Here is a 21,977-nt window from a genome sequence, read left to right as displayed (position 1 = left end):
AAACTGAACTCCTGTCAAATTTCAATTTAAAAGGCCAATGTGATATGTATACAAGTAAAATCAGCATTACTGTTGGAAACCAAAAGATGCCATACTCATACCACTATTTGTAGAGTACAAAGTCCATTGTATAAGTATTAAAAGAATCTTATTAATCACATTTTAAATCCTCTTAACAGATTGAGTAAAGACAAAAACAGAGATACAGAGTATTTTAAAATAATCAGCAACAATATTTTAATAGCTAAGAATGACCTTTGTACCCAAAAATAGAGAATAAACCTTCTTTTCAAATATTTGTGGATTAATCTCAATAAATTTTAAAAGCAGAAATGATGCATATCTACTTAATGGCCAAAGTGCAATTAATAATAGATTAAATAAAATCCAATGGAACATTTTTAAAAAAGAAAAAAATCAATGACTTTTTGATCAAAAAGTAGAGAGTAAACATAGTTATAGATTAGACACAATCCTCTTAATAATATGTATTTTATTTAGCCAAAGTTGTGCTCAAAGATAAAATCATGGTGTTATCTCCTTCCACTAGATAAAAAAGAATGAAAGTAAATGAACTGAACATTTAACCCAAGACTGTGGGTAAGAAACAATAACTACAGAAAACAAAAGATAATAGGTAATAAAGTAAAAGCCATACAAAAGCAGAAATTAATAAGTTAGAATACACATAACACAAATAATAAAATTAAAAGATCAATAGTTGGTTTTATAAATATTCATATAGTAGTCTAATCAATGGAATTTTAATTAAAAAGAAAAGGTACAAACATAGAAAATTAGAAATGATAAAAAAGTTATAACAGATTCAAAGTTAATTAAAATAATATGTAATTATATATTTCACACCTTAGGGAAAATGATAGGAACATATTAATCACCAAAGTTGAAGCATGAGAAAATATAAATATTGCCATAGGCAGTAAACTAGATTTTTGAGTCATCACATTATAAAAGACATTCTTTTAGTCTTGAAAGAGAGAAAACTTCCATATTATAATATGTTCCAGTAAGAGAAAAGTCTTTTAAATTTTTTTAGAAATTATTATAATACTAATATCACAACCTGGTCATGTTAGCACAGAAGAAAAGAGCATACATAGATTATACAACCTAAGTTTAGAAGATCCTAAATGAAATATTAGCAACTGACTACATGATAGTCAGAGAATAATGATTTAATATAAGGGGATATATTAATATAACATGTTACAAAGTCAAAATAAAACCTTTATGGCAGTAGATGCCTAAAGCATTTGAAATAGGACACTTGCAAAATTGGAGGTTATAAGAGACGCCCATGTATGACTTCTTAGTCTGGAAGTGGACCCAGTGATTATGCCCTGAGTACCAATAGCTAAGCAAGTGATTTTTAAGCCTGCGGATGCCAGGCCTGGTCACCACTGTGACTCAGGCAGGCACCTGGAACTGGAAGAACATCAGCACAGCAATAAAACATCTGTGCAAGATCAGTGACAGCATGCCTCATCTCGCATCACAGGAGTGGTGGACTGAACAGACTGACCAGGTTCCTCTCTGACTGACTTGAAAGCTAGTCTGATTCTCTTTGGACTGAGCCATCCCAAGTTTTCTTGATCTAAGATGGGTGGGTGGTGATAGTAGGGGGTGGCTTAAATTGATGAGCTTTGCTTTCTGCTAATGATAATGTTGGAACAATTATTAAAAAATAGAGAGAAATAACTATTTTTGTATTTGGAGTTTACAGAGCATCTCACACCATATATAACACATGAGGGGATATAATGTAATTAGTAAAGTTGGTAGTGTAATTTCACTGGTAAATATAAGGTTAATTTTTCTAAAAAGAATCAGAAAGTAGAATTTACTGTCATGTTAAAAGAAAAATCTATGATGATTTAGTGAGTTTTTTTTAAATGCAAGAAATGACATAGTTGGAACAATAATTTTGCTTTATGGATTCACATGTTTCCTTCCTTCAAGATAGTTTTGTTTTGTTATTCCTTGATGACTGCTTCTGATTTGATCAGATCTTCCCTTGAACTACATCAATGATCTCTTTGGATCTAAATGATCACTTTGAATCTTCATTCTTTTTCCTTTTTATCTTTTCTCTCACCAATTTTCTGTCTTGATTCTTTTCCTCTGAACACTACGGGAGTTTATACACTCATTCATCCATATGTAAATGCATTCACTAAATCAATAGTGATTGTTAGGTATCCAGAACACTGTGGTGAACATGACAAGTCTTTGCTTGTCATGAGACACAAGTGAATAAATGGAGAAATAAAACAAAATATAAGAAGCATTATAGGAGTAGTAAGAACACTATGCTTGTGAGTCACGTTCAGGGCTGGTACTAACTCAGGTTTAGACATACTGAGAAGGTTTTCTTGAGTGAGTAACTGTAAGTTAAACATAAATGGTGAGTAGCCAGTAACCAATTGAAGGTTATGATGGTCTGAGTCTTTGTGTCTTTCCCCCAAATTCATGTGTTGAAATGAATAAGGGTAGAATCCTGATGAATGGAATTAATGCCCTTATAAAAGAGGTCCAAGAAAGCTCCCTCGCCCCTTCTGTCACGTGAGGACAGAGGGAGAAGACAGCTATGTCTATGAGGAATGGGTCCTCACCAGATACCAAATCTGCTGGCACCTTGATCTTGGACTTCTTGGACTCCAGAACTGTGAGAAATAAATGTCTGTGGTATAAGCTACCCAGTCTGTGGCATTTTGTTATAGCAACCTGAACAGACTAAGGAAAAGGTGTGGGCCGGGAGCAGTAGCTCACGCCTGTAATCCCAGCACTTTGAGAGGCCAAGGCGGGTGAATCACGAGGTCAGGAGATCGAGACCATCCTGGCTAACACGGTGAAACCCCATCTCTACTAAAAATACAAAAAATTAGCTGGGCATGGTGGTGGGCGCCTGTAGTCCCAGCTACTCAGGAGGCTGAGGCAAAAGGATGGCATGAACCCAGGAGGCGGAGCTTCCAGTGAGCCAAGATTGTGCCACTGCACTCCAGCCTGGGCGACAGAGTGAGACTCCATCTCAAAACACACACACACACACACACACACACACACACACACACACACAAACATGTGTGTGGGATGGGGGAATTAAGAGAGTAGAATGGAGTCAGGGTAGAGAGATAGTATTCTATAAAGAAGTAATAGCATATACCAAGATCTGAACTAAGCAGATGTGATGCCTTTCTAAAAGTGCACCTAGAAGTTTCATTGTTGGAGTTGGGGAGTATCTATAGGTAAAGCTGCAGATATCAGGTTTAGTGATAAAAGTCCTTGTATACCAATTTAAGTAATTTGGACTATGCCCTGCAGCAAATGGAGGGTCTTACAGGAGTGTTTTAAGAGGTGGAATAGCATGATCAACTTTTTGCATTAGAAAGGTCTGTCTACCACCCTGATTTCAACAGGATAAAGATTCCCATCATAGCTTATCTCAAGCTCCCAACATGAAGCCCTATCATGGAGTTGGAAAGAGATGTTCAATAGCACATGATTAAACAGAATTTTCTTCATACAGATATCACGGATAAAGGGAAAAATCGAAAAGTTTCTGCCTAGATAGAAAGAATAAATTACTTACAGGAAAAAAATAAACAAATTCACACCAGACGACCTGCTTCCAACACTAGAAGCTAGAAAAGAGTGAAATCACATCTATAAACCACCCAAAGAAATGTCACTCAGGAGTTCCATACCCAGTTAATACACTTTTCAACTACCCAAATGAAAGAAAACAATTTGATAACATACAAGGCTTCAGGGATTCTGTCTCCCAAGACACTTTCCCTTCTAAGGAAATACATGAGGAGACTCTTAATAACAATTGGATCAGAAAATGACTTCAAGATACATGTAAATGGGCTGTGATGGGTGGAGTCTTGGCTAATTCGCTAGGTAAGACTCAATATTGAGAATCACTCTGCAAAGAGAAACATAAGATTACTAGGGGAGGTAAGGAAGAAGATCCGAGCAGTCTGAGGATCTCACTGGAGAGTCTGAAAGTCCCATGGGGTGAGCAGAAATGAGGAATAAATAGAGCACTGCAATGTGTAGAAAGAATTGGTGTCTGACTTTCACTTAGCAGTGGAGAAAACATAACGGCAACAAGTAAAGAAAAGGAAAAAGAAGAAGCAAAAACATAAAGCGAATAGAAAATGTACAGTTAAGATAGTAGGGATAAAATAGAGTATATCAGTTGTGATATAAAATATGAACAGGCTAAATCCTCCTATTAATAGAAAATGGCTATCTGATTGGAGTAAACCCAGGTATATGTTGTTTATAAGAAAAGAAAAATAAAAGAGGAACAAAGAGGTTATAGGTTAACGTAAGTACAAGGAAAAAATTACCACTATTAATACTAGAAATTTAAAGCTAAAAGCACTAAAACAAGACAAGAGTGACATTTTACATTGGTAAAGAGCTTCATATAAAAAGAAAAGTGTCTTGGATCACTATGCCTCATAGAACATAATAACTAAACATATAAAGTGCAAATCATTATAAATGCTAGAAGAATGTAATAAAAATAATTATGAATTGGATTGGTCTAGTAGAAAATTTATTAGAAAATCAATGAAATCAGTAAACCCATATGTGTATAGAAGGGCTATTAATGTCATGAGATTATTAGACAGCTAGCATGAGTTTAATCTATACTCATAAAAGAACAAGGCCTTATCACAGAAAATATGGTTGCATTGCAATTCTGATCAGATCATGTTCTGTGCTTTGTGTTCAATTCTGGATATTCTCAAGCTTGTGTGCAGCCAGTAAAAAGTAAACATGGAGGTGAGGATTTTGGAAGTCAGTTGCAAAAGAAAAAGTTAAAAATTGGAGATATTTAATGTGAAGAAGAGAAGACTACAGAGAGATTGAGTGCCTGTCTCCAAATATTTTAAGGACTATCATACAGAGTATAAATAAATCAAAGAAATAGAGTGAAGATCAGTTGTTGACAGTTCTAGAGAACCAGAATTTAGTTCTACATAGCTAAATTGTTGAAATAATTAAAGTAGTCTACAAAGGAATTGAGAAATAAATTTAAGAGGGAAAAGGGAATGTTTCTGTTAGAGATGCTCTAGAAAAGATTCTTTCATTGTGGGAGACTTTAGATTAAATAACTGTTAAAGTTACTTTAAACTCCAATTTTCTATGAACTTGTAACTTTAATATTACCACAAAAATTACCCAAACCACATTTCAAATTATGAAATAATTCATGAGTTTTACACACACACACACACACACACACACACAGAGAGAGAGAGAGAGAGAGACACTGACACTTTAAGATTTCATTCGTGGGCAAAATAGTAGCTGACCATTACGGAAAAATGGTCTGGGACAAAAGCATGTATTCATTTAAATGTTAACAAAAAGTCAAATCATCAAGTGGCCTGGGTGATTTAAAATTGTGAACAATAAAATTTTTATCAATTGGACCTTCTTAAGAATAATCAATTATAACAAATGTGAAAAGGTAGTGGTATTTATTCAAGAATGAATCAGTTAAACAATCAGTTAAGCTTTATTAAACATGAGATCTTGGAATTTTTTAAGAAACATTAGTAATAACAGAAATGTATCAGGTATAACATTCTGGCTCTGAAGACAGAGCCAGAATCAGATAGATTTCAGTTCAAATTCCGGCTTATCACCTTACTAGATGAATAAAATTGGACACATTGCTTAATCTCTCTTTCTCATGTTGGGTTGTATGTAAAACGGAGGACATTCAAAGTACTTAATTTTGTAGAACTGTTGGGAGTATTAAGAGAGATAATGTGTGTTATCACACTAATCAGTTTGGATTTGGGTACATTCATTCTCCATGTATATGTATTGGGTCCTTCATTGGGTCCTTCATTCTCCATGTATATGTATAGAAAGAGCAAAGATGGAAGGAAAAAGAGAATTCAAGAGAATAGCAAGTCATTATTTCAATGATTAAGACAAATTAACGTTTTCTCCACAAAAGCTCTGAAATAGAAGACAGATTCACTGCTGAGTGTTTCTGTAGTAAAGTACGTGAAGTCTCACGGAAGACAGGAATAGTGTAATCCTTGCTTAGCAGACAAATAATGTAAATAGCACAAAGGCATTGCCTGCTCAAAAAGATGTTTCACTTCAGCCAAAGAAATTATAAAAAAGAAAAACTACTGAAATTCTAGTCCCTGTGCTCAAGGAAGAAGAAAGTAATGCAAAGATAAACAAATGATTAACAGCTCTTTTGTGACCCCTCCAAATGAGCTGGTGATATTCTTTAGAGTTTACTCAGAAATCAAGACACTCTTTGGAAAATATTTAAGGTCTTTACACACTCCTATAAAATATGGGATACTGCCTAATAAGGATGTTTTCTTTGCTCCACTATTGACCTGCTAAAGCCAACTCTTTTAATAATAATTGCCTTTAACTCAAGGAGCATACTTTCAGACATTCCCTGCCCTATTTTCAGTTTAAATGGTCAGTTCATGACATTAAGAGCTCATTTTCTTACATGTATCAAAGATTTCATAAAGCTTTTTTTAAAAGACTAGAAAATTTATTATTGTAGCTAGTTTGTGCTGCTCAAAATTCCTTTATAATTAGTGTGAAAGGCAGAAATGTGGATGCTTTTTTGTGTATTGTTCCTGTCTAATTTAAGATGAATGGTCTGGTCCTTCCACACAGCAAACCCTCAACGAATGTTTGAATGGATGAGTGAGCAAACAATCGATGGATAACAAAGAGCACAGTAATCAATTCAAAGTCCAATCAAAGTAAACTTTGGCTGCTCATATAACAAAGAATTGAATTTTTTTTTTATTCCTTCGATTTGGGAATAACAATTTGACAGGCTACCAGAATAATAGATTTTTAAGTTTTCCATAACTCTTCTTGTTTAATAACTCTGAGTAATTCAACTAGGACCAGTAGCATTCTTTCTTTTAATACTTTTAAGTGTTGGTCCTTTAAGCAACCTGGTAAAATCAAGTCCTGGCACCTAGTCAAATGCAGAGGAGATTAGGGCTGGAATCTGTATTACAGGAAGTAAGTGTGATTTAAGCCTTAGAACGCTGAGCCAGAGGAAGTTAGTTGACATGAAAAGCTTTTCTAATTTCATCCTGAGGATTTCTGCATTCTGACAGGTTAAAGCACTATCTGATACAAGTTATTTTGTAGGACATCCCTTTTCAAGCAACCTTCTTGAATTCTTTGCTAGAGATTTTTGTGATGACATTTTTAAAGCCATTTGATTTGATCCTATAAACTTTATACTGGAAATCAGCTGTCTTAAAAAAATACCTAACTTCCAAAAGAGGGATCTATTGTCACAAATGAAAACCACGAATTGGCTCAATGAAGAAATAAATGTTGGGTTTCATCTATACATAATTAGATTATACTGAATCAAGAATATAAAATCAAAAGGTGACATTTTAAATTTGGCTTACTTATAGACATATAAGAAATAAAACAGGCTAATAACCTTGAGGTGGGAGATAGTATTTGTATGACTCACTACGTGTGGTACTCTCTAAGGTCTAATTAAAAGTTGTAAACTGAGACCTTCCTTGATCTTCCCTCATATTGTACCCTGGATGAGTATGGTGAGAAGCCTTTGAGAGGGGCTGTACCTTCTGTTCTGGGCATCAGGAAATATAAGTGTAAACACACATGCATGAATCCAATTACATACACATAAGGTTTCAAGGGCACAAACACAATTACTTACTTTTTAGGTTCTCTTTGTTATAATCTGAAGGGGAAAGGATAAAAATTTGTTTTAAGTGAGCATCCAGATATCTTACATATTCTGTGAGAGAGTGCTAAGAAATGCAAGTTCTCTTTCAGCTTTTTAATATACAACTGGAAAACATTCTTTGCATTTGAATGTGAAAGAATTGGGTCTTTGAAATTAAACCAGCTGTTAGGGATAACAACATAGTTCCTTACAAACAAAGTTCATTAAAGCAACATGAAGCAATTCAATTTTGTTTTGTGAGATCAGCATTTTCAAACATGTGTCTTATCTTAGCATGCTTTCTTGGCTAAGAAAAAGGACTTTATTCCTTTATTCCACTCTTCTGACAAAATATGAGATGTTTCTTAGCCATTTTTCTGCACATTCCAGAAAATGTTACAAGCTCTCATAAGATTCCCTATGAAAGAATCTAAAATGTCAAGCAGTAATTAAAAGTGCTGTTTCATTTATTTTAGAGCAAATGAAATAAATCTTTACACTAATCTGTACAATTAGGATAGCATTAGGATTCCACTAGTAGGTATCTAAGGAAGGCAGAACTCAAAAAAATTAGAAATGCCTAGAAATATTAGAAGCTTTAAGTTCACACCTTAGTTTCTTCAAAATAGTAAATTTCTCTTAACCTCCAAAGTCTTGGGAGAACTCTGTGTTACCTAGATGTGGCAGTCTGGCACAGGCCGTGGGGTCCCAATGCATGCTGGGAAGCTTGCTGCATTCTGGCATGGACAGCAAATGCATCTCAGATCTGTAGAGTCCTCTGTGGGTCTTCTCTTCCATTGCCAGCCATTCTTTTGCACAGAAGAGCTCCTTTACTGCCAAGCAGTACTCTCTAAAATAGTATATGGAGAACAAAACTTGGTGAATCATAACATGTTAAAGCAAATTTGTGGCAGAGCCTAAATTCTGTGTTTTCAAGACATCATCATGGTAAATTGTCTGTTCTTGAAAAAAGTGCATTTATGAAAGAAACTTTTTACTGTAAATAATGAGACTTCATGAAATCTAGTGTACTGTCCCATGAGATGAAATGCTATCTCGTTTTGTTGTGAAACACAATTAATGCTAGTCTAAGGGGAAAAAACGTCAAATTTAAAATGTATTAGGTTGGGAATCTCTGATATGTCTTCTCCCAACTTCATATTCAAATAACAACACAGGTAGAGGAAAAAGGTATACAGAGTTTAAAAAACACACCTACTGAAAGTCAGGCTCATTGTCAACCAGTTTCCAGCTTGGAAGATTTTTCTATGATCTTGGGGCTAATGGGTAGGGCTCGAGAAACACAGTCTGGGCCTCTGTGTGCTTTGTCCTCTGAAACAGAACACCACCACCTCCCTGGCAGCTTATAGGAGGGCATGTGGGTCCTTACTCAGCCCTTACTTTGAGGCACAGAATCCTGTCCCATTGCTCTGCGTGCTTCCATCTGAGAAAGCCAAAGTAATATCTGTTTGAATATGAAGCTATTATGTTCATCTACATGTTGTATTATGAGTGAACGGGCTGAAGAAACACTAATTGGACTACTTGGAATTTTGCAGATTAGTATTTGTTTAAGCCTGATAGAAAATAGGATGAACTGCATAGGAGAAACCTGGTTAATTTCAAATTAAGGTATTTGGGGTTAATAATAAGAGAAAATTAAAGATAATTAAATAAATTAAACATAATAGCAGATGTCCTTTATTCAGTATCTGAAGGATCCAGAGAGGAGGAAATTGTGAGTCAGTGTGTGTGTGTGTGTGTGTGTGTGTGTGTGTGTGTGTGTGTGTATATGCCACAATGGTGTCTTTTTAAATACTTATTCCCACACTCCTGCTTTCCTAACTTGCCAATATGTGCTAATTGAGCATGCATAGAATAAAAGGCTGTGCATATGAATGTGATGAGATGCAAATATATTCTTATATGAAGATAACAATGGGATTTATAATTCTTGGTGTGTGTGAGGGAGAAGGGAGTATAATGGGGCTTTCAAGACTTCTGAGCAGGTAAAGGACCTGAGGCGAGCTGCTTAGCTTGGTTCCACCCCTGGGTTGTATAAGCACATTTTTTTGCATGCAGACAGCATAGTTAAAGTGTGCAAAAATCAGTATGGGACATATGAAAAAAATTCCATACTCCACATTATGCAGAAGAAGCAAATACCTGGGAAATTTTTTTATTCTAAACAGAAGAACACATTAATGAATGGCTTTTGGTTTGCTTTGTTTTCGTTGCCATGTACGAAAGCATGCCCTCTATAGCAGAGTTTTTCACAAGAAAAAACAAATCAAGAAGAACTATAGACTGAAAAGTGGGACAATTTGAACATGGAAGTAACTACAGAAAATAGAAACCACAAAAAATAAAACCAACACTTACAATCTTCGTTGAAAATAGAAAACAAATGGCACTGCAAGAAATAAACAAATTTGAACTAAGTATTCAATTGAATGCAGAAAGAAAGGACCTAACTGAATGCAAGAAAGGCTAAACAGATGAAAATAATGTGTGAAATAACTGATGAGGTGGAGCAAGTAAGAAATTCAAAATCAAATAATAGTGTTTCTCAGCAAGAGAACCACAGCACATAAAAAATAGAAAATAATCAAAGATGTGGTATAAGAAAACATTTTTAAGATGAAAAGGGCACAATGTTTAGGGCATATTACCCATTATTTTTATATTATTTATGTTACATGAAAGAAAACAATCAAAATAAATCTATCCCCAAATGAATTTTACAAATATTTTGAATCTCAACGATTAAAGAAATAATCTTTCTACAATCTGGAGAGAGGAAAATGTTCCTTACAAAGGAACAAAAGTCAGGATTGCTTTCTTCTTCCTGTTTATTACAACCTGGCCAGAAAATAATCGGTTAGAGTCCATAGTGTTTGAGGAGAAGTAACACAAGTGAGGAGAACTAACACAAAAGCTAACACTTGTGTTAACACAGACTTAAATACCCAGTCAAAAACACATATGTACAATGACATAATTTTTTTTTACATGTGAAAAACACCTACTCCAGCTGAATGAGAGATGAGTAAAGAAGAGATGAATGAACAAGAAGTGAATTTAAATTAGGAATTTAAGAAAAAGAAATATTTTATTTGAAATGAATGACAATGAGTATCAATGATAAGTAACATGGTAAGCTCCTCCAAGTATCTACTTATACATGATTATGAAATCAAATGTAAAAGCTAAGAATAATGTTCCAAAAATTGAGCATATGCAAATAAAATATAATCGAACAATACAAATATGGTTTATAATTTCAGATAAAGTTTCAAAGAACAAGTGTGGAAGATTCAGTACAATTATGCTAATTTAATTAGGTCTACCCTGAACACCTTATTTTTAAAGTTACAACTTTCTCCTCTCCCTTTGTTATTCCTGGTCTTCCTTAAAGCATTCCTTTTTTGTTTTTCCATGACATTTAACACCTTCTAAAGTTACATATAAGTTGTTTATTACGTTCATTAATATATCCCAAATGCCCAGTGTAGTACTTGGAGCCCAGAAGGAGATCAATAAATATTTGTTGGACAAATAAAATTCCATGTCATTCATGAAAAGAGGCACACATCATTGAATGACTGCTTATGTTAGGTTGGGGCAAAAATAATTGCAGTTCTTGCCATTACTTTTAATGGAAAAAAACACAATTACTTTTGTACCGACCTAATAATTAGAAAACCATGAGTGATAGCATGCTTTTAAAAATCTCACAAGCACGTAGAAGTAGAATATAAAATGGTTGACAACTTCTGGACTACTTTGATTAATAAAGGCAGAGACTTTTTCAAAAGATATAACAAAAAAATGAAGATCAAACTTACCAGTTATCAGCAGTAAATTCAATTTTAGTTTAATATTTCTTGGTGCAAAAAGCAGGAGTCAGAATTGCAAGAAAACATTCTTGGAAACACAATTGTGAAAATTTTGATGCATCACTATTAAACTATTGGATCAAATAGATAATACTCATTTAAGAGCAGAAAGAATTGAACATAAATATATGAATTTTGCATGTTAATGGAAGAGACTAAGTCTTTATAAATGCCAATTTTTATTATTATATATGAGAGAAAAAACCTCTATAAAATATTAAAATGTAAAACTTTTTAGATTATATTTTCTTACTTCAATGGGAACAAAATATTTGATGATGAGGATTTTAAAAAATAACATTTTTTCCAATAAAACTACTTATTTAAATAACAATGGGAATTAGAAAAAAATTTTTAATGTATACTGCGAATGACATAGATTTAGGAAATAATTAACTATGATTTTCTAATAAATTTAAAATTTCAATGAAAGGCATTTTTGTCTTTAAAAAAGGTGAATTATTTTCAATATTAGAAAGAACATCTGTGGCTCATGCATATAAACTGATCTGGGACATAAATGTTGGAAAGTTAATAAATGTATTTTGTGCTAGCACACAAAGATAAAATTTAATTTTAATTCTTGTAAAAATTTCTGAAATTTCAATTAAGAGTAGAATCTAATTAAGATTTAGTTTTGTATTATATATAAACTATATATAATAATTTGTAATTATTTATAGACCATATTTTTCCATCAGAGGAACCACAATCAATCAAAAATCTAACAGAATACTGTAAAGCAGTTGTTGCGTATAAATATAATAAAATGAAATGGCTTTATTAAATAGTAGTAACAACTTGTTAACAAATAAAATGGAAAATACACATTTGTTGGCAAGGATTAATGATTTATGATTGATGAGACTTGATTCCTCTCAATAATTAGGAGGTATAATACCAAACAAAATTGGAATAAACTACAAATTGTAGGAATAAATTATTTGGTTGATCCTTTATGTCTAAAGCTGGTATCTGACTTTTTTGTTGTGGTTGATGAGTCAGTCATCTTGAGTGGCCTAACATTTCTATACTAACTTTCCTTTTGATACTGCAGTTGTTCAAATTAATTGCTTTATAATTCTTAGGCAGCATGAAGGGGAGCTTGACCCTACCTACTTCTTCACATAACTATTTCCATCTCAACCACACAAATAAAAGCTGCAATGAAAAGGAACAAACCACTGTTACGTGTAGCAATATGGATGAATATCAAAAACATTATGTTGAAAGAAAGAAGTCAGACACAAAGCAGTACATATTATACAATTTTATGAGTATGAGATTCAGGAACAAGCAAAACTAGTTGTCAGAGAAATCAGAACGGCGATGCCTTTAGAGATAATGGGAAGTTGATTAGAAATGAGCATAAGAGGGCTGGGCGTGGTGGCACACGCCTGTAATCTCAGCACTTTGGGAGACTGACGCAGGTGAATCACCTGAGGTCAGGAGTTCGAGACCAGCCTGACCAACAAGGTGAAACCCCATCTCTACTAAAAATACAAAAATACCTGGTGGCAGGTGCCTGTAGTCCCAGCTACTTGGGAGGCTGAGACAGGAGAATTGCTTGAACCCAGGGACAAAAAAAAAAAAAAAAAAAAAAAGGAAAGAAATGAGCATAAGAGAAACTTATGGGTGGTGAAAACATTCTACGTCTCGATTGGGGTAGTGGTTACATTGTTGTATACTTTTGTCAAACTCTGAACTATATGGTTAAAAGGGGCACAGTTTCTTGTATATAAATTATACTTCTATCAACCTATCAACTAACTACCTCAAAAAAAGAATGCATTTTTAGAAATCTGATTAATATGATCCAAAAAATTACATAGTTCAACTCTAAAATGTAAAAATTCTAAAGAAATTAATAGCAGTTTTATTAAAATAAGGAACAAGGGAATTAATTGCATCCCTATGTTTTATGGACATTCTAGCCTCCTGTAAGAACTATATTATAATTAACACACTTGCAACAACAGCAATGACTATAAAACACACCTAGTCATAAATTTAATTTAAAAAAATGTAAGAAAGAAATCATCAAATTTTACTAGCAGGCATAATACAAGATCTACATAAAAGGAATGGCATACCATACTCCTAAATGAGAATACTCAGTAATGTAAATATAGCTCTGTGCTCTAAATTAATTGTATAAACTTAGCATCATTCTGATCAAATTCTAAATGGTATTTACATGTGGACATTGGCAAAATGTTTCTAAATTTTATATTTAAAAATAATTGTATAATAAGTTATATAATATATATTAATTATTATTATAAACTATAATTATAATTATATTAATTATATGTTATATAATATATAATTATAAATTATATTAATTATATAAGTTATATATTATAATATATAATTATATCACTTATAGTTAATTATAATATTAAGCATTATATTATTAATATAATAATTAATTATTATATTGATAATTATTGTTAAGTTAATATATAATTATATAACTTATATAATTATTTTTAAATATGAAATTTAGAAACATTTTGCCAATGTCAACGTGTAATAAAAATAATTATATAATGAGTAAACAATAATTTTTTAAAAGATGAAAACCTGTGAAATTCATAGCACAAATTGAAATTAATTATAAAGACAGTAATTAAATCCAAAGTCTCTAATGCAAAAATAGAGAAACCATCAATGAAATACAATGAAATAGAATTCAGAGTGCAGAAATATAGATATAAGTAAATATAAGTAAACACACACCTCAGTAGTGAACAACTTTCTGGGTTTTAGCAATGAAAGTACTGTGTTCTTTTCTTATACTATGGAGTCTTGTGGGTTTTGTAATCAGAAAACCACAATGGCTGTCACACACACAGAGAATTTTTCTAATCTAATTATTATTTCTCTCAAGCATCCGTTCATGGTGTTGAGCTGATTTGCCTGAGTGTTACTGTGTAAGTATGATAACTATCCCGTGGCCACCACAAATTATGTTAGCAGTGCTAAAGGAAAAGCTAATAGAATCTACTGTCACTTTATTTTGCTGATTACATTCTGTTTATTATATATGTGCTACTTTCTAGCAAAAGGATTTTCACTGTTGAGCAGTACATCAAACAAACAATTTAGGAGAATCCTATAAAGAAGCCCAAGAAAGAGAAATCTAAACTAAAGAAGTGATAATTAACAGAGGCACTATTTTTTCAAATAACTGCAAGGACAGTTGAAATAGCATCAGTATTTCTTAAGTTCTATTAAAACAAATTTTACTGCCCCTCACCCAGTCTTCCCGTTTTTTTTTTTTTGCAGTAATTTTACTTTTTCTCTCCTTCTCTTTCCCCTTCTTATTCTGTCAATGCTGAGGTCCCTAGAGATTTTTAGATAATATGCCTGATCACAATACAATCTTCTTAGATGAATAAACAAATTATATTACTCTTATAGTGTCTCCAAACCCTCAAACTTTGCAGTAAATTGAGGAATACAGAACTCTAATTTAATGACCGTACTGTTGTTATTGTATGCTAAATAGAGAGTGTCCTCAAATTATTGCAATATTTAAATAGTTTCTGGTTTTATCAAAATAGAAGTGGAAATGTGCTGTGTTGGGTGTTGTCATGGGGTTTCCTCAACGGAAAATTCAGGAATAACAATGTCTATCTAGTTTCTCACATATTGCATGAGTGTGATTTTTCCTTTAATCCTCTCAGTTCTACTGTGCAGATGAGGAAACTGAAGTTCAGCCAAGACCACACACATCGAGAAAGCAGAACAACAGTATTTGAACTTTGTTCTATTTAGCTCAAAAACTAGATTGATTCTTTTTCTTCTACATAAGAAGTAATTAAAGATGAAGATAACTCTATCGAACATAAATTTATCAATTTCAATATTTAAAAAGTATGGGAGTTTAACAGAATATCTATTTATAATCTAATTCCCTCCTATAACCACCCAAATGAGGCAACAGCATCAGAACTTAGAATTTTGGATGGAATGTACTTTAAAATAACATTCAGAGATCCTTGGCATGATCTCATTTATTGACACATAATGTACAGTTTTTATTTTCTCTATCTTGGCTTACTAATGAGGTCCATGTTTAAGATTTCTCCTTTCATCTGATAGAAATCTGGGATATTCATGGATATGATAATAATGTGAACAATAACAAGAGTAATGGAATACTACACCATTTATGACATTTTCTAGAGGTTCTAAGTACTTGTATTTTAGGTTCTCTTCAGTGATTTACATGGTAGAAATTTTGTCTGATTAATTACCTCCTATTTGTTTCTTTGTTTGAGACGGAGTCTCAACATTCAGGCTGGAGTGCAGTGGTGCAATCTCGGCTCACTGCAACCTCTGCCTCCCCAGTTCAAGTGATTCTCCTGCCTCAGCCTCCCGAGTAGCTGGGATTACAAGTGCGCCACCACACCCGGCTAATTTTTGTATTTTTAGTAGAGATGGGGTTTCACCGTGTTGGCCAGGCTGGTGTTGGACTCCTGACCTCAAGTGATCCACCCACTTCGGCCTCCCAAAGTGCTGGGATTACAGGCATGAGCCACTGCACCCAGGCATTAACCTCCTATTTTGGATGAAAACCAGCTTTTCCTTTTACTGTTGCACATTACAACATTTTTCAAAAACTCTTTCTGTTGTGCAGATAGAAAAATGGAATTTTTCCTTTGACTTATTTTTGAGATTTTACCTGCAAATGGGAATAGGAGTAGGCACTACTCCAGGACTGCACTCCTGGAAGATGTGGTTACACAACAAAGCCTCAGCAGCTGGCCGGCAGACTGGGCTCACTACTTTCAGTTCATTCCAGGCCGTGTGGACCAGTAGCTCTTGGGCCTCCTCAGGGTCCGCATAGGAGGTGTTGAGAAAAACAAGAGCATCTTTTGCCAGGACTGCATTACACACCTCCCCTCTGTACTGGGCGCAGTAGCCTTTGTTATCTTTCTGTGGTTTACTGAAAGAAGAAATGAACAACATTTCTAATCACATGCTATTTCTTGGCATTCATTCGGCTTTTCTTTTCTTTCTTTTTGTTTTTGTTTTCACATCTGTGTCACAGAAATAGGAGAAAATTGTACTAGTAAATTGGTTGACATGCTCCATTTGAATATTGTCTTCATTTCCAGCTGCAATTATATCATCTCTAGCTACTCCACAGGGCTATTGAGAAGGCCAAATGTGACGATAGATATGGAAAGCTTTGGGAACTATAAAGGACTGAATAGATTTGGGTATTTTTATTATTTTACATTATAAATACAATCCGACTATTCTTAGTTAATAAGCTGATATAAGCAAAGATGCATCTGGAAGACATTTCATCATGGTGGTTAACAAATAATTGAGCATAATAATAATTGCTCTCAGCTAAAAAGTTTGCAGCTTTAGGAACATAGTTTATTTATGTGTTATGATAGGTTACCTTAATTTTTTACAACATATACATCTTTGCAACACCTTCCATACTCAGATTCTCTCACTCACACATCTTCCCAGAATTCCATTAAAGAAAAATAAAGTGATGTAGGGAGGAGAAAGCAGAAATATGGCTTCCAGAGGAGCCAAGTAGCACCTTCAGCTTTGCTGTTTTCTCATCGTGTCTCATCACATGCAAAGTCAACTGGTCACCCAGTGCCTCAATGATCTATTCTGTTGAGTGATGTAAGTAATTACTCTGAACTCGGATGATGTGTGTTAATGGGCCATATATCAGGGAGAAACCTGTAAACGCTAGTGCTAGCACAAACATACGATTAAAAGCTTATCTGCTGTAATAACTGAAGACAATTGGGAGAATGGAAAATGCTGCTGGTACTCTCTTCACGCATCTACTTGTTCCCTTAATGTAATGCTGGGAATTATAATAACTCATATTCTCACCTGACAAACATATATTGAATACTTATTATGTGTAGGCACTGTGATGGTCTCAGTATATTCTTATGCCTTCTATCAGATCTTCCATAGTGTTAGTAATGACAGAAAACTCTAAAGTTGTATTCTCATTTAGATTTGTACAACTATTGAATTTAGTTTTTCATTGTCTTTATATAAATAATTTAAAATAAGAAAATTAAACTAACTAGAATTTGTGTCAAATTTTAAAATTGTTACGTGACCCCAGTTGAATTTAAAAAATTAATACTATAATTACAAACCATCACTGGCAGGTCTTTAAAGCAAATTATTAGAATGAGATATAATACATTCAGGTAAAACAATGAACTTCCAAGAAACACAGCCATACTTTAAAACAATATTTTGTAATATAGAGTCTTCCTTTAATTCATACTGGCCTTTTTCTAATTTGCCAACATGATTTTTACTGTATCCCTTTGTTTGTTGGGGATATTTAAAATGAAGGCCTTGAATAAGAAAGCACAAAACTCCATGAAAACTTTCTCAAGGTAAAGGTGAGAAAACCCCCAGAGAAAATTAGACAGAAACAAGGATGCTGTTGTTGAGGCTCAGTAAACGACACCCCAAAGTGAAGGCCTAAGAAGCAGCCTCAAACAGATCTTCTGCCCTCCTGTCTCTCCTATCCTTCTTCCCTGAGGCAAACCTTAGTTACCAGAATCCCTCTTCTCCAAGGCAGATCATAGACACCAGAACGCCTTTTCCTCAAGGCCAGCCATAAAACCTAAACATTTACTTTACCCACCCCTAGCTTTTCTGTGTAACACCTGGCCATAAAGAAATTCACACACTCATTCCAGAAGGATCCTATCTCTTGCCTGGGTGGAGTGAGTGCTGTGCAGAGGGGCTGAGAAAAATCTGAACAGGCAGGATGGGCTAGTTTCCACACTCAGCCTGTTAGCATTAGATCATACGCTTTGTGTCTAATCATATTTCTACACAGCTGTACATACTTCATTGAACCTAAGCATAAAAATGGATTGCTTTGGCTGAGTGTGGTGGCTCACACCTGTAATCCCAGCACTTTGGGAGGCTGAGGTGGGTGGATCACCTGAGGTCAGGAGTTTGAGACCAGCCTGGCCGACATCAAGAAACCCAGTCTCTACTAAAAATATAAAAATTAGCCGGGCGTGGTGGCGGACATCTGTAATCCCAGCTACTCGGGAGGCTGAGGCAGGAGAATCACTTGAATCTAGGGGGCAGAGGTTGTGGTGAGCTGAGATTGCACCTCTGCACTCACTCCAGCCTGGGTGACAGAGTGAGACTCCGTCTCAAAAAAAAAAGGATTGCTTTCCCTATATCTGGGGTCTTCATTCTGAAGGGTCCCATGTTATGTAAAACTGTGATCAAACACATTTGTTATGCTCTTCTCTTGTTAACCTGTCATTGTTATATAGGTGTCAGCCATGACTGTTAGGATGGGAAGGAAAGGAATTAATCCCCAACCAGCTTCTACACTGTGCTTTAAGAAACTATATAATAAGGAGTAACCAGAAATATCTCAAACTGGTTTACAAAATGGTCTCACATGTTGACGTAATATCTCGGCATAAAGGGGGATGAATAAGAGCATGTGTGACCCTTTACACTTAACAGAAAAAACTCCACCGTGTAAAAATTAAATATTTCTCAGTGTCTCTGAGCTGAGAATTATTCATGCAGGTTTTGCTGTCATGTGTTAACTATTCAATGATGCTGTTACTCATTTTCCAAGAGTATTTTTAAAAATAATAAACATTCATGATGTTTCCTTTAATTATAAATCAAAACACACTTTTTTAAAAAATTGGAAACTAAGAAAAAGTACACAAAAGAAAAATTAATGAAAATAGCTTCAGAGATAAGGATTACTAACAATCAACTATCAATGAACCCCTCTGTCTGAATTTCTGCTAGTATTGAATCCTCATTAGTTTTACAGCATTAAGTATATAATGCAAAATAAAAATGAAAAAGAAAAAAAGACAATAGGTTTTGAATAGAAATGAGAAGATCTTGGTTTTAATTTTGCTTTTTCTTCCTAACAGCTTGATGACTGCTAGCCTATACAAACCCTTTATGTGCTGGGAAAAAACATACACATACAAAGTATATGATTATTATTAGTTTTCTACATTTCATTTCTATGATGTTCCTAGAATGATTAAGGACTTGGCTTTGGTATTATATCGGTGCTTGGATTAGCTCTAAAAGGTAAGGCACACACAAGACTGACTATCTACCTACCTATCTATCTATCTATCTATCTATCTATCTATCTAAATTTATATATATCTGAATTTGTTTATCTGTCAACTACCTATAGTTTCAATGTTTCAACCACTTCCTTTTCCTCTCCTCTTGTGCAGAAATATAAGCCTTGAATTTTACACAGTGATCAAATTTTAGATGCAAGACACAGAGGCCAACTGGGACATTTTGTCCCTCAATCCCCTAAATCTATCACTTCAAACATTTTTAAAAGGCGCTCACAGCAAGAACTGGGGAATGAGATAAATGCAAATAATTTCCATTGGTGTCTTCTGTTGTCTTTTGTAAGTGACAAGACCCCTCCATGTCCCGCTAAAGTTGTGTTTCTCTGCCTGCAGTTCGTGGTACTGCTGATGGGGCAACACTAGAAGCAGCTGGTCCTGTTGCTCATTAGAACCGTGGGACAGAGGTCACGGGGATCCATTCATAGAATGCTGGTTATTTCAGAATGATCAGCCGGACTAGCTTCTAAAAATGCTAGTTAATATTGCACATGGAGCCAGTCCCTCTCTTGCCTCCTTACAATATAAACTCAGTTGACTTCTCTTTCAGAAAAGTTCCCTTTCTTGTAGAGGCAATAATGGATATTTGATCTCGGATCTCCTTTTCAACTTCTTTTATAACAGACAACCCTATGTGGTCAAAGGGAGTATGTAAAGAATTCTCACTGTACCTCTTACTCCTATTTCTCTCTACTTTGAAACGTATGAATCATATGCAATAGAACATTTTAAAATGTTATGTTCAAGTTTCTCTGAGGGAGATGTCTACTCCCTTTGAACACATAATACTTTGTCCCAAGGGCATTCCAGATGACCAGCCATGGCATGTTTGCATTATGACAACCCCATGACTCTAGTGGGAACTCCACACCTTACTTCCCTCCCTCCCTAGCACAGGCACACTTGACAGCTGTACCTCTCCTCTGCTTCAGACAAATCTTCCCTTTTTTAGCAACTGCCTTATCTCTCCTTGAACATTCCCAACAAAGGTAATGACAGATACTGTGCTACCTCCAACCTTCAAAGCAAACGGAAACTGTTTCTGTTCTTTCGTGTCTAGTGTCTTTGTATATAATTTATTCTCCAAGGCAGGGGTGAGCAAGTACAACCCACAGGACAAATTTGGCCTGCTGCCTGTTTTTTCAGAAGGAGGGTTATTAAATGGCACTTTTATTAATTTTGGTTTAGATAAACTTTATTCTGCTAAGGCAGTAGCTCCAAAATCGTTAATAAAAATTATTAAAACAATATTTAGATTAAAAAATGGACAAAGAATTTTTTTCTTTTTTTTGAACTAAGAATTTTTGATACCACTTTAACACATTGGAATGCAGTCAATTATGACAAATCACTATCCCATATACTTAAAACTGGTTTAACTTTTCATATAATGTGTATCATGATTTTCACTGCTTTTCAGAGCAATATATACATCCAAATGGTATTTCTTAAGACTTTTTTAACAGTAAAACTTTCTTTAAAAAGTGTTTTTAGCTAAAAAAAAAACTATTTTTTTATTGTGTACTACATGATGTTTTAAAACATGTACGCATTGTGGGATGACTAAATTGAGCTAATTAACAAATGCATTACCTCACATACTTACCATTTTCTTATGATGAGAACACTTAAAATCTGTTCTCAGTGATTGTCAAGAATACAATACATTGTTATTAATGATAGTCACTGTATTGTACTCCAAATCTCTTGAACTTATTTTTGCTATCTAACCAAAATTTTGTATCCTGCTGCCTGTTTTTAAATGTAGCCTATGGGCTAAGAATGCTGTCTTAAAATTAATTACACTCCATAGAGTTTTATGAAGATCAGTTTTAAAAGTACTGCAAATAAAACACTGTAAGTTGCAAAAGGTTATATTGCAAGGGATACCTTCTTATATATAGGTTAGAGCTATAATGGAGAGTTTGGCAGTTCTGGGTTCCATTTCTAACTTTATCATTTACTAGCTGTGTAAGCCACTTGAACTCTCCAGTTCAAAGAAACTTTCTTAGGTTTCTTTTTTTTTTTTTTCTGTAAAATAGAGATAACAATAATACTTATTCCATGGGGATGTCTTGAAGATAGATTTAAATAATGCATGTGAAGCTCAGCACAGTGCCTGATCCATAGTAAGTATTCAATAGAGGT

The 21,977-nt window shown here is 34.2% G+C and overlaps 1 protein-coding gene across 1 annotated transcript in view; it reads right to left on the bottom strand.

Annotated features, from left to right (window-relative positions):
- Positions 1-21,977, bottom strand: part of MUSK (muscle associated receptor tyrosine kinase) — a 134,944-nt gene that overhangs the window by 14,902 nt on the left and 98,065 nt on the right. Inside the window, exons 9-11 of the mRNA XM_054502256.2 lie at positions 16,352-16,615; positions 8,434-8,609; positions 7,751-7,774 (exon numbers count right to left, since the gene is read on the bottom strand). Of these exons, the coding sequence (XP_054358231.1) occupies positions 7,751-7,774; positions 8,434-8,609; positions 16,352-16,615 (464 nt within the window). The remainder of the gene's footprint in view (positions 1-7,750; positions 7,775-8,433; positions 8,610-16,351; positions 16,616-21,977) is intronic.

Source organism: Pongo pygmaeus, chromosome 13 (assembly GCF_028885625.2).
Source record: "Pongo pygmaeus isolate AG05252 chromosome 13, NHGRI_mPonPyg2-v2.0_pri, whole genome shotgun sequence".
Lineage (NCBI taxonomy): Eukaryota > Metazoa > Chordata > Mammalia > Primates > Hominidae > Pongo > Pongo pygmaeus.
The sequence above is the reverse complement of the archived record's forward strand: the minus strand, read 5'-3'. Positions and strand labels throughout refer to the sequence as shown.